This window comes from Pholcus phalangioides, unplaced genomic scaffold, assembly GCF_987345545.1.
Source record: "Pholcus phalangioides strain wild (caught in Gottingen) unplaced genomic scaffold, Ppha-v1.0 ptg000004l_1, whole genome shotgun sequence".
NCBI lineage: Eukaryota > Metazoa > Arthropoda > Arachnida > Araneae > Pholcidae > Pholcus > Pholcus phalangioides.
Window position 1 is genome coordinate 19,797,332 of NW_028301597.1, and position 14,490 is coordinate 19,811,821.

A 14,490-nucleotide genomic window follows, 5' to 3' on the forward strand; every position below is an offset into this window, starting at 1 on the left:
GCTGAAAAGGAAGAAATGTAACGTGACTTTGTGCTCGAGGGAACGAGCGATTTGTAAGAACGTCAAGCTTAAAAAAGAAAGTATGAGAGCGGTAGTATTAGAGAGATTGATTTAAGGGATGGTAGGGGAGAGTAGTCGTATTTAGGCTACGCTTGTTAATGTTCTGAATTCGAATAAAGTCTGCTTTTTTGAAAACGTTAGTAAAAACCCGGAATACTTGAATTGAAGCCGCGGCCATTTTCCTTAGGAGCCAACAGATTTATCAGAAGCGGGATATAAACCGGACTGCGATAGAAGAAAATGTCATTTCTCGTGAGAGGACGAAAGAAAGACTTGGAGATGCTGGCATTGGAGTTGGGAGAGAAGCCGTCTTCAGATGACAGAGTCGCCGATCTGAAGAATCTCATCGTCATGTCGAAGAACTATGAAGAGGAATTTGTTAGAGGCCTCCTCGAGCAGATCATCGAAACCCGTCAAGAAGAAGCCGAAGCCCTGCGGCGAAAGGAAGAAGCCGAAGCCCTGCGGCAAAAGGAAGAAGCCGAAGCCCAGCGACAGGAACGAGAGGCAGAGCTACAGCGGCATTTTGAACTGGAGCGTCTTCGGATAACATGTGCGGCGTCGCGAAATATCGATGATGACACCGAAAGTTATCGCATCGTACCGTGCGATTTGACGAAGAAGATACAGAAGTTCGACGCGGATAACGGGGATTTAAGTCTGTATTTACAGTACTTCGAGTGCCAAGCCGAACTTGCGAGAGTACCAGAGGAACAATGGGTCACTAGCTTATTAGTGTTACTGCCTTACGAAGTGTCCGAAATCGTGATCCGTGAACCCAAGGAGAGGATTAACGACTATGGTTTCGTCAAGGGACTGTTGCTGAATCGATTCAAGCTGACGACAGAGAAGATACGGCAAAAGTTTATCCAGCACTCCCGACGTCTGAAGTCGACTTGGAAGGACTTTGGATATGAATTGAATGTCTTCTTTTCCGAGTGGCTATCTCTTCTGAATGTTACCGAGTTTGAATCATTGAAGAAACTGATCGTCACAGAACAGATGAAATCGCGGGTACCGACGAAAATTCGTGAACATTTCATCGATCAATGGTCTAGTTTTGTGAACCCTGATGAATTAGCGAAGAAGCTCGATGAATACGAAGTCGTGAGATCCGAGATCGAGGATGTAAAAAGTCACAAGTTCACCGGGACTGATGAACGAAGATCCGGATTTTGGGATGACCAAAGGGTAGATGCTCACCGAAGAACCGTTGCTCAGGATCGAATTGTGCACGTGGATTCAAGGAGAGATATGATGATGGGAACGACTTTGAACCGGAACAATCGACCTCGTATGAGTGAAGTTCGTGACGGCGAGGGACAACGTGTCAGGCCAACGGTTCCGAGAGACAATAAGCGGCAAGACTGGGAGCCCAGATGTTTTTCGTGTGGATACCTGGGTCATGTGTCGCGTGATTGTCCAAGAAAGAAGAATTTAACATGCCGCCTGTGTGGTGTGGCCGGTCATATTCAAAAGCACTGTGATCAGACTACAACGAAGAAAGTCAACTTGGCAGCAAATGGTTGTGCTGATTGTTACGAAGGGAACTGCATCAAAAATGCTAGGATCAATGATGGGCGTCTCATCTCATGTTTGATCGACACTGGAAGTAGTGTGACATTGTTGAAGAAGTCCGTAGCGGAGGATATGAAGCTCAAGTATGTGCCGAAATCAGAAGAATTATTCGGTTATGGAGATCTGGTGAAGCCATCAGCAGTTGCACTTGGGAAACTTAACGTGGATTTGGAAGTGGATGGTGCAAAGTCAGCTGTGGATGTGTTGGTCGTCGATGATAATGCACAGTCGTATGATTTGATAGTTGGACGGAACTATCTGATGTCGCCGGAAATTGAGTTTGCCGGGAGTGGAGGAAGACTGCGCGTGTGGCACGCAAGTGAGTTGCCATGTGTTCGAGATGTCGGAGTCGAGGAGAAAAGGATAGAGCTGATGACCATGAATCCAGAAGAAGTTGACGGTGCAACGATGGAGGTCATCGATGCCAGAACAGAAGATGTGGAGGACGGACTGGTGCTGATGAAAGGAAGCCAAGGAAATACTGATGTCTTGCTAGAAGTCGTGAAGGGGAAAACGAAGGTTCCTATTTTGAATTTAGGGGAACATGTTGTGAAGTTTGGTGAAGGACAGTGTATCGGTCGTGCGTCAATCGTTGTTGATAAACTGAGCATGAGGGAATTAGAAGAATCTGATGAAGCTGTAGGAAACCCCGAAGTCAGAAACTCTTTTGTGTGTGATGAGCTACGTGAAAACTTGGATATTCTGGTGGATGAAGAAGTGAGTCCTTCGACTGATTGCTGCGTGAGTGAGGCCGTCATAGGATCGAGGGACATTGAAGTAATCTGTGAGGATGATATCATTTCAAGTGTGGCCTTGAAGGATGAACTGTGGGATGAATTACAGTCTCGCGATAAGAAATTTGCTAATGTGGGTACTACGTGTGAGGGACGAGGACGTAAGAGAAGAGGAATTCGTTTAGATGAGATAAAGTTTGACGATTCAACTGAGAAAGAAGAAAAGCGTGAAGTTTGGTCATTGGTGAATGAGTATAGAGATGTTTTTGCATTGTCCATTGAGGAACTTGGGTGTACATCGTTGACTAAGATGGACATTAAGGAAGTAGAAGGCAGCAAACCTATTTGTGTACCGCCGTATAGAACAAGTTTGTCTGAGAGGACGGCAATCAGCGATATCGTGAAAGAATGGAAAGATAATGGTATAGTCACAGAAACTAGGTCACCGTATGCTAGTCCAGTATTATTGGTGAAGAAAAAGACAGGTGAAAACCGATTAGTTGTGGACTACCGTCGATTGAATAATCAGACAGTGAAAGACAAATTCCCATTGCCACGAATCGATGATTTACTGGAAAATTTGGCTGGGTGTAAAGTGTTTACGACGTTGGATCTAGCTCATGGATACTTGCAGATACCGCTAACGGAGGAAGCGAAGTTGAAAACAGCATTCATCACTCCAGATGAAACAGGACAGTTTGAACGTATGATATTCGGGTTAGCAAATGCACCAGCAGAGTTTCAAAGACTGATGTGTCAAATGTTGGGTCCACTCATGAACACTAAGGTCTTATGCTATCTCGATGATATCTTGATACCAGCGAAGGATTGGACAGATATGATGGAGCGAATTAGAGAAGTGTTCGAAAGACTGAGAACAGCCGGATTGACGCTGAAGTTGACAAAATGTGAATTCGGGAAAAGAGAACTGGAGTTCTTAGGATTCGTTGTCAATGCAGAAGGCATTCAGCCAGGTTCGAGGAAGTTGAAAGCTGTCAAAGACTTTCCGATTCCCGGTAACGTTCATGAACTACGTAGATTTCTAGGATTGACTAGTTATTTTAGAAGATTTATAAAAAACTATGCACAGAAAGCTGATCCATTGACACGATTGACTCGAAAGAACGAAGAGTTTACTTGGAAAGAGAAACAGACAAGAGCTTTTGAAGAACTGAAGTATGCGTTGATGTGCCAACCCATACTATCACACTATGATGCGAGAGCGGAAACCGAAGTCCATTGTGACGCGAGCTCAATTGGGTTAGCGGGAATGTTGTTGCAGAAAGGAACGAACGGCAAGTGGCATCTAGTATATTGTGTGAGCAAGAAGACCACAGAAACTGAGAGTAAATATCACTCGAGTAAATTGGAATTGATGGCGATTGTTTGGACGTTGGATAGATTGCGACAATTCCTAATTGGGATCAAGTTCACTATCGTCACTGACTGTCAAGCTTTGGTCTACATGAATACAAAGAAATGCATGAATCCACAGATAACCAGATGGTTTGATCTAATTCAGGAATATGACTTCGAGGTGAAACATCGATCAGGATCAAAAATGGCACATATAGACGCACTTAGTAGAGCACCTGTAGCAGAGTCAAAAGATACTCTAGACTCATTTATCGATCAGAAATTAGAGATATGCTTAACTCTCACTGAGGAAGATCAAATCCTAATGATCCAGCATACAGATGACGAACTGAAGAAAAAGATAGAAATATTACAGAAAAACGATACGGACCGGACCAAGGAGGAAAAACAATTAGTTCTTGGGTACGAGCTGAAGAATAACCGACTCTTCAGGAAGGTGGACGATAAAGGAAAATTGAAACTATTGTATGTAATTCCGAAGTGCATGCGGAAAGGTACTGTAATCAAATTTCATGATCTTATGGGGCATTTCGCCACAGACAGAACAGTTGGGAAGATCAAGGAAATGTACTGGTTCCCATACATGAAACGCTATGTAAAACGTCATATAGCTATGTGTCTGGAATGTTTGGTCAATAAGTTACCGGCAGGTAAGCAACAGGGATTGCTGCACGCAATCGAACCCGGAAAAAGACCGTTTGCAGTGATACATATGGATCATCTGGGACCTTTTGTCAAAAGTTCGAAGGGAAATCAGGAGCTACTAGTGATCATTGACAACCTTACCAGATTCGTACGATTATTTCCAGTTAGAAATACTTCAACTACTTGTGTAATGAAATCGGTCAACATCTTTGTGAATGACTTTGGACTACCGGACCGAATTATAAGCGATCGTGGTTCTTGTTTTACGTCACAGCAGTTTGAAAAGTACTGCAAGGATAACGGAATTCATCATACGCTCAATTCAACGAAACACCCTAGAGCAAATGGGATGGTCGAAAGAGCAAATAGGACTATATTGTCGTCGATAACTACAGGTATGGAGAACAGAGACCATAAGGACTGGGACGTGAAAATCAAGTTGGTAGAACGAAATCTGAACAACTTTGTGAACAAGTCATCTGGTAAGACACCATTTGAGATGTTGCATGGATATTCTCCAAGATTCAATGATGGAATGTTGAGACGGTTAGCAGATGAGGAGAATAACTCGTGGATGGATCCAGAGGAAGTAAGAAAAGAAGCTCGAGATATAATCGTGGAGAATCAAAGAAAAATGAAGAGCACCTTCGATAAGCGCAGATGTGCTACAATAGTGTTCGAACCAGGCGAGGTTGTTGTTATGAAGAAAAGTCCGAGAGCCATGGGGCAACCGACGAAGACTCAACCGAAGTATAGAGGACCGATGACTGTCACGGCTGTATTACCAAATGACACGTATCGGGTGACTGAATTGGAATCAACAGTGAAAGGTCATCTGTACACGACAACAGCGCACGTGAGCCAACTAAAAGCTTGGAGGTGTGAGTCTGAGTCCGATGATGAAGACATTTCAGTGCAAGAAGAAGATGAGCCAGTGTTACCAAGACGTAATCCGAAGAGGTCGACACGTAAAGACCAGTACTGTGGGGCAATCGGGACGATTGCAGGTCAGGATGACCGAGTGTAGGAAGCTGTTGAACAGCCGCTGAAAAGGAAGAAATGTAACGTGACTTTGTGCTCGAGGGAACGAGCGATTTGTAAGAACGTCAAGCTTAAAAAAGAAAGTATGAGAGCGGTAGTATTAGAGAGATTGATTTAAGGGATGGTAGGGGAGAGTAGTCGTATTTAGGCTACGCTTGTTAATGTTCTGAATTCGAATAAAGTCTGCTTTTTTGAAAACGTTAGTAAAAACCCGGAATACTTGAATTGAAGCCGCGGCCATTTTCCTTAGGAGCCAACACTTGTATGTATGTGTTCAGCTCGATTTTTGATAGAGCACCTACTGCAGTTGTATAATACATCCCCAGATGGTCATTTGTATTTAGATGACAAATGGACGATCCTATACAGAGAAAATTAATTTTTTGTAAACTAAAATATGAGTTTCTAAATATGAATGTGATAAGTGCAAAAAGAGGGGGGGGGGTTCTGCTTCTGAAATAATTGCCATGATTTTCAGATTAAATTCAGTGACTGCATGCCTATTTTGTCCGATCCATGGCCAAATGCTTAACCTGCCAAATTTCAATAAGTTTCAATCCGTGTGAAGGCAAAACCTGGTAATACTTTTATATTGGTGGTGGATGTGGAAAAAGGTATTCTTTCTAGTTGGTAATACAACATAGAGGAAAAAACGGCCTATATGCAGAGATGCTGATTATGTTGGAAAGGAACGTTTTCCGGATATCTTGCATTAACAAGTGGAGAGACCATCTTTCTCTCATATGCATCGCCATCTAGTGGTCTTGATGCAATTTACGAACGGTTAATTGATCGCTGTCACCGTCCATCGAACAGTGCCATTCAGCCTATATACGCTTCACTGAGAAAAATTTCTATCTGCTTCTATAGCTTAGTGATAGAGCACTCACACGAGTGACCAGGGTTCGAATCCCCGTGGAGGCGGCGATGAATTTTCTTCCCAAAACATCAGTATCTCTTACATATAGCCAGTTTTCTCGTATTATATCTTCTAAAGGTGGTGTGTGTTTGTGGCCTAGGCGTACGCAGAATTTTCTCAAATTGGGGTTCAATTTTTCTTTCTTCTGGGGGGGGGGGTTTATGTTTTTACCTGCAAAATAATACTATAATCTCGGCTTGAGGGCCCCCCCCCCCCCTGCATACGCCAATGGTTTGTCGTACCTTCTATAGGTAGTGTTAGCTAACCCACCGTACTCGTTTAAGTACAGCGTAGCAAGACAACCCATTTGTTGCAAATGTATGCATAGATGGTATTTTTTTTTTCAATGTTGCAAATGTTTTCATAAAAAAAGTACTTTAAAATAGAACAAATGGGTTATGATAAGTAAAGATCCGAGAGGGTTTTTTTAAAGAAATTTGTATGCTTCTCTCTCTCACTGTTTTAGAGTGCAAGTAGAATTTTTATGAGATAGCGAACACTTTACACGAAAAGTAATAGAGTCCACGCTGCTTTACGTGCAGGGCCGCAACCTGGTCACCCGAGGGAAGTGCGCATTTTGGCGCCCCCTTGTAATGTTGAACGAGAGGTTTGAGAATAAAATTTGCGCCCTCTCTGGTCCAGCGCCCGGGGCACGAGACCCGCCTGCTCCTCCCCAGTTGCGGCCCTGTTTATGTGATCACATTGGGACTTGAGGTTTTCCGTCCCGTTTTGTCACACAGGATGTATGGTAATTGGGTATTTGTAAAAGGGGCAACTTTGTTTTTCTTTCCCACATAATTGGTTGCAAAATGTTCAATCGTTCCATTTTTTAAATTATATTCTAAAACGGGACTTTTTTTCCCCTTCTTTGAGCTAAAATCCTGCATTTCCGTTATTCATCCATTGTGAGGCGATAGAATGAAACTATCTTATGTATATCACAAATTACCATATTTTCTTTAATGCACAAATGTTTCAAGATCTCTTGAAGCAAGTCTCTCGGAAAAGGAATTTGAATATGGTCAAGTGAAAGAAACTGATCAAGAACCGAAGAAAAACGTCTTTTTTTCCCTTGACTTATACGAAGATTATTGCAAAAGCATCTCCACACGTATATGGAAACACAGCGAATACTACAGACTGATTACGACATCAAGTACGGAAATGTTTGTCTCAAGGGGAGAGGGGGAGAATACTATCTAGCCTCCTGCATAGGAGAAAATAAATAACTTTTGTTAAATCTTTGCTTCAGAACACGCAAATAAAAACTTTCGATGACAACAAAAATTGATAACACTATCCGAAGCCCTGATAACAAAAAACGAATTTTCTTCCTATGTTATGATATTGGTCCGTTCTTGGCAAAAGTGATAACAATACTCAAATGATATCATAATTCGGGATTCTCTAATAAGCAAAGTCGACTGTGATTTTCATCATTATACGAGTATAAAATAGTACTTACATCTGAAATAAAATTGGTTTTAGATCTTTACTCAGCTCTAAATCGTCGTAGATTGAATGTGTTTCATCACATTTCAAAAATAAGCGAAAAATCACGTTCTGTAGAAGAAACTAATTTTTATCAGAAAGAAATAGCCGCGGAACACTACATTTAATTTGTTGGAAGCGGTAAGGTTGATATAAAAATATAAGGTGCCGGAGAAATTGAACAAAGAAGACATCTTTCTCATATATGGCGAACTTGTGAAAATAATGCACGTTGGAAGAATTCTAAAATTTAAATTCGTTTTGGAATAAAGAAATTTTCCAGAGATCCTCGCATATATTTCTCACGTTTCTTTTACGGGTAGGACCAAAAGTTTTTGCTCGAGGCTAGAAAGCGGAGATGAAGAAATGAATAAAATATAACGCCGTTGTGGCTTTATTTTCCTTTTTTTTCCCCCTCTCCCTCCCAACAGTACATACAATATATAGCGGTAGGAATTTGCATTTACGTATGCATGAAGTTTTTGACTGGTAAGGAAGATCCCTTGCATATACATATGATATATGTTCGACTGCGGCTTTCATTTCCTACAAATGCATAAATATACTATACGTAGGCGGACGGACGCGAAAGTTTTCTCATTTCCTCTAACTATATTTTCAAACAAGAATGATAAAGTATTGTTGTTTCGCAGTAAAAATTGAGTTGTAGAGCAGATTCAAATATTATTCTCATTCCTCTCCCGCTTTTCGCTATGACGAAAATTTTGAATTAGCGCCCATGCGCTTTCATTTCATCTCACCGTTGAAAAAAAAAAATACCAGCAATTTTGAGTTTGGAGAGAAAATTATAAAATCTCGAGAATAAAAAAATAAAAATAGAAACGCAAGCACAAACATATTAAAATGTAAATCGAGATTAGGGATTAGATCCTGCAAGTAGAGGAATTGTTATTCCAACCGGAGATTAAATCTTTGTATCAAATGCAGTCGACTCTCTATATAACGGATTCACTTCATTTCATCACAAAATTCGTTACGAAAAAAATAGTTTTCAATATAGTGTATATTTGAAATATACAGGGTAAGAGTTCCATTGGCTGCAAATTACTGGCGAACCATTGAACCTAGAGGCATGCTTGCAATTAGAAAAAATACCCAAATAGACCTGGGGTGGCCAACAGCTCGCCCGCGGGCAGTATGTGGCCCGCGAATAGGTGAATTGCTAAGTATTAAATTGATGTTCTTATCATTATTTAAGGCTCTTATATGTGTGTATTTGACTTTCTTCTTAACCTACTAAACCTATCGGTATACTTTCGTGTCTTGAGCAGAGAGAGGAGAGTCGACAATCTGTACTGCAGTTGCTTTAGTTAAGAATGTTTCCAATAGTCCTAATAAAGCTTCTTCAATTCGCAAGCAAATATTCAGCTTGCGAGCTTTTAACATACAAAAAAAAAATCATTTGAAGCACAAAATCTTATGTGCTTTCAACCAGCACACAACGGTTGTCTGACTACTATTACGTAGCATACTGTATCCATCTTTTAAGCGAAGCCGAATTGATTCAACCTATTTATTCAACATAGAATAGGCTTCATATGCTGATTTATTTTTATACGAGTATGCGCAAAGAATTTTAAAGATTTCCATTTTTCTCTGAAGAAAAAAGTTTGTTGCGAGGCTTCCAATGTTACAAGGAGATGACTGGTGAATTTCAAATCAGTATCTACATTCCATGCTATATTAAATTATTAAACCATTTCGTATCGGATATCAATTTTTTTTTTTCAAAAGAATAACTCGTTAATGTTTGAAAGAACGTGTTACCGAAAGCATTGCTGGTAAAAGCCTGTTTTAAAACGTTACTAAAACTAATGTGATAAAAGCATTTAAAAATTCATTTTCGCAGAAAGAGAATATATATATGCTGTATACGTATATTTAAATTAATCGACGTGTCATCAACTCTATTATAGATTGTATGAAATTATTTAATGTAAAAGAGGCTTTTACTCCAGCATCACTCTATCATCTGTTTCACATCAATCTTATACAATTAATAGAAACAAAATTTTATGCCGTATTTTTTCTGCATATCATTCTCAAATGCAAATTTCGCTACTTTGAGAAGAAATATCATCAAAGTGTCCGCAATTTTAATCATCAATAATGAAATTCTGAGAAATGAAAGCGGTCTAGAAAATGTAGATTTTCCTAGTCATCATCTATACCAGCTATAAATATTTAAAAAAAAAAAAATCCTTAGAAATTAATTTTGAAAGCATTCATTTCTTTTCCAACATCTCAGAAAAAAAAAAACAATATCGGGACATTAGACGCAGCGTCCGCTTTGAAAACTGCCCATGGTTTTTTAGCATATAATCCGTGGATTACCCGCAGAAAAAATTGCAGTCAAACTATTATAGATTAGAAGAATATATCCATTAAATTTATGTGTCTCAATATAGCCATAAAAATAAGTAATTGATAAAGTACATACAATTTTCATAATCGGGTCTCTTGATATTTATTTTCTTTTTAGATTTTTTTTTTTCCACTTCTTGAAAGAATGTGAATAATCCTTTTTAACGTGTCCAATTTTCTTGCAGTAAAACATGCCCATCCCATTTCTATTCTTTAACCACTGCAATGATACCTTCCCAACAAGTCCAGTTGAACTAGAGAGGTAACAATTGTGCAAGGGTCATTCTCTGAGTTTTTCAATGATGACAGCATTTAAAAGAGTAGGCACCCCGTGGATGCTTTTTGGAGAAATGCTCATTTTGGTGTAACTATTTTTAACTCTAACCTTTGTTGATAAATCACTTTTTCTTTGGGTGACAGTGGGTGGACAAGGACCAAACCTGTAGTTATCGTTTCCCCAGAAAACGGCGGTTGCTGGTAGCGCTCTCGGAAATCACAAAAAGGACTGTGGTGAAAATGCCTCCAGGTTCGTCAACAGATGTGCTCTGCTGAAGAAGATTGCGATGGATTGCACAAGATTTACAACACTTGCTCCCTCTCTCCTGTAGTTTGGTGGGAAGGGTGAGTTTTTCTATGGAGAAGTCGGTACCCCCAAACAATGGAAGCTTTTCTTCTCTGTTCTATCCTTCTGGGCAAACATTTGTCCCCAAAGAGGACCTATGCCTTTTTTTTTTCTTGTTGCGTTTTCACCGTCTCATGCTATTTCACGCTTCAGGCTGTTTCTTCCTCTTTTTATCAGGGAAGTCAAGTGAAAAAAAATAGTTTCAACCCCAGTCCATTGTTCTTAGAACTGTGCGAATGCCCACCGTCAAATGACAACCTCTTTTCTTCGAAAACATTTCCTGTTTCTGGGTGAATTTCTCTACACTGAAAATGAGAGGGGGGGGGGCGTAAATGACTGTGCCTTACCCCTCTAATTTAGAAATATAATAGAATTGAAAGACTAATTTAAAAACTTATTTCGTCCCCAACTATTTTCTCAGTGTAAAGCAAAATATTTCTCTCACTGTTTTGAATCATTGCCTATACTGTATAAAAGTGGTCACTTTTCTGTGAAAATTGCAAAATTTTCCGATTTACATCTATAGCGTTGGAGCTGCGGGTGCTAAAGCACTCACAGTGGGTCTTTTTTTTCTTGTTTTTTTTTCCACACGCCACGGCACTAATTTAAAAATGAAAGGGTTCTACGTAAAACTCGAGTCGAGCACATTCTACATCTCCGATGCTCCTGCAAATAGCTATGATTCCAATTGATCAATTCCAATTGGATTCATTATTGATAAATAATATTTTAATGTGAGTATTACATGTGCGACTCCGGACTGTACGACTATGGTGTTTTTCCTGAAAGTAGGGGGGGGGGGGTTTAAATGTTTTTTTCTGTATAAAATAACACTATAATTTCCACTCGGGGAAAAGAGGTTTGAACCCGGGACACTCCCGCCCCTGCGTACGCCAATGTATATACATGCACTGTATGTTCCTCCCCACTTCTATTTCAATCGTGCTGTACCCAGGCATCACCATCAGGTGACACTTTTAGCCATTGCTTACGCCAGAGGGGTCTTCAACGCATGGCCCGCCCAGCTCTCTGATAACGTGTAGTGTAGCTTAGTGGTGCGCGGAGCTCGTTAAAACGTAAAATGTGACGCAACTGTGTTAATAGTTGCTTGAGCCTACAATGAGAGGCAATGTCGGTGCTTTATTTAAAAAAAATTTCACTCTTAAATGCATTGAAGTTTGTTGAAGCTGTTAATTTTATTGAAAATTCGATACAAAAAATGTTTCGAGTTGTCATGGGTTTCGAGCATGGTGTGATTTGCAATCTTCTGTGGCATTATTTTTTTATATAGCAGATTTCCAAGGTTTTTATGTTCGGGACACCCTTGCTGATCTGTAAAGCTTCGAAATTGCTCCCCAAATTGCTTTGATACTTACTGGTTCTGAATAAGCCTCCATTACTGTATCAATCCCTTCTCGTACAGGCTTTTGGCAACAGATTTGCATGATCTCTATTGGACGTATCTCGTTAAAATTGGTAATCATGTTCACACGTTTTAGAAAAAGGAAGAAAAAGAATAAAAATATATCTAGACATTTAAGATTTTACAGTACGCACCTTTCGATCACTTCCCAAAAGGAACGAAAAATTTGAATGTGGTTCCTTTTCCATATAGTACCTACTAAACATCAATAAATTTGAGCGTGCATACTAATATAATTTGTTCACAGAACTATTGCGTGCTATTGATTCTAATTTTGTTTCATTGCATTTATTTTCAGAGAGGAAAAGAGGACGACAAACATACACTCGCTACCAGACATTGGAATTGGAGAAGGAATTCCATTTTAATAAGTACCTCACACGCCGGAGACGTATCGAGATCGCCCACGCGCTCTGTCTGACAGAACGCCAGATAAAGATTTGGTTCCAGAACCGGCGGATGAAATGGAAAAAGGAAAACAAGGCAAAAATGGAAGCCGGTATGGTCATGGGACCCAACGGTCCCGAGCTTCATCATCTCGATAGGCCTCCGATGACCGCTGTCTGACCATGACAAAATGATGAAAGCGCAGCTGGAAAAGGAATTTAAAAATAAAATGATCTCGTGATACCATAGCTTTTTAATTTTTTCGCCTAGTTTATAGACCCTTGATTGAAGCGGGATTTTAGGTCTGTACATATAGATGAAAACTGCATTATTCAGATAGGGGAAAAAGACGCATTTATAGGCTGGTAAGGGCTTAAGCAGCGAAGTTATAACATCTAGCACTTTGGACGATTCAATGAATCTTTTCTCGAAGCGTTGACATTCTTCTAATTCATTGTGGTTAGGTTGAGACATGGATGTCATGCTTGCATCATCATGGATGCCCCAAGAAGTGACTTCGCTAACGCTAGAAACCCCTAATACCATTGAAAGTATAACGGCAGCTTTTGTCGATTGTTTATATCGTCGTGGTAATATTTTTTTTTCAAAGTCTCAATCGTAATTGTTATAATCTTGGTTGTTATTTATTCATGATAGAAGATAAATATGTTCTACATATATACGGAAGTATACATATTTGAGACAAGTGAGAGACACCACATGGGTGAAACTTCATCATCTTGTTATTAATGATACAGAGTACGCGACACCTTGCATGCTTCGAGTGTGTGCTTGTGGAGGGTTTTATAGAACCATTATATTGAACCTATGATGAAACATGAATATTGTTTCTACATGATTTTCAATATAAATCTTTAAATCACATATGAATAGAAAGTGGTTCCGATATTGATTGGTGATTCTTCTTCTAAAAAGTGGAATACAGTGTTAAACCATGTCTACAAAGTGATCATTTGAGATATCCGTGTGTGTGTTTGTGCGTGCAGTTTGTGAGTTTTGTATGTGAATCGTGGATGCAGTCGTTCTACCCACCTAAAGATCGTGACCAAGGGCTTCGTCAATGGTATACCGTATACACGTGCATATTAATGAATCGATAAATGATTCCGATGACCTACACAAAAGTTATTTGGATCATATGTGACTGATTTTGCATCAATGTGATTCAAGAAAAAAAAATTCGTTTCAGTGAAATTGACCACAATCCTCTCCCCATTCATTTACCAGGGATAGTTTCTCACCTACATGTTTATATATGGATGTACACTGTCTTCAAATAATTTATTATATTGAGTTTGAAATTGCACTCGATTCAGATTCTGATTAGAATAAATCAATTCGGTTTGAAAATGTGAAGTTACTAATTTGTATTTGTATTAGTAATTGAAATCTATAGTCTGAAGAAGGCTATTATAATCATTTTCATGATAAATTTGTCTATAGCTGCCAACAAATAACGACTGATATGAAAAATTGAATATAATTTTACTAAATGTCGCTATTAGTGTGGTGATATGTTGCCACTCGCATAATATAAAGGTGGGTACAAAAGAAATAAATACTTTCAGCATTTCAAAGGATAGATGAATTGGTAATAGAGATATGTGAAAATTACTTACATTACTTACATGAGTGTGTACGTGTAGTACTGTGTATATCAGTGTTTCCCAAAGTGGACAATATCGCCCCTCGGGGGAAACGATGGAATGGTCCAAGGGGGCGGTAGAAGCTATTTTTATAATATAGAATCCTATGGGTTGACTTGTGTGTGTGTGGGTGGGGGGGGGGGGTGGCGGCTGAGAAATAAATC

General features: G+C 39.6%; 1 protein-coding gene across 6 annotated transcripts in view; it reads left to right on the forward strand.

Annotated features, from left to right (window-relative positions):
• Positions 1 to 14,487, forward strand: part of LOC149086722 (homeotic protein antennapedia-like) — a 187,231-nt gene extending 172,744 nt beyond the window's left edge. For 5 of the 6 annotated variants that reach the window (XM_089231076.1, XM_089231077.1, XM_089231080.1 and 2 more), the window contains one exon: positions 12,571 to 14,436. In XM_089231076.1, the coding sequence (XP_089087202.1) occupies positions 12,571 to 12,839 (269 nt within the window). In that variant the 3' untranslated portion in view covers positions 12,840 to 14,436. Of the gene's footprint in view, positions 1 to 12,570 lie in introns of all 6 variants that reach the window. The other variant, XM_089231074.1, reaches the window with a different exon arrangement.
• The last annotated feature ends 3 nt before the right edge of the window (positions 14,488 to 14,490 follow it).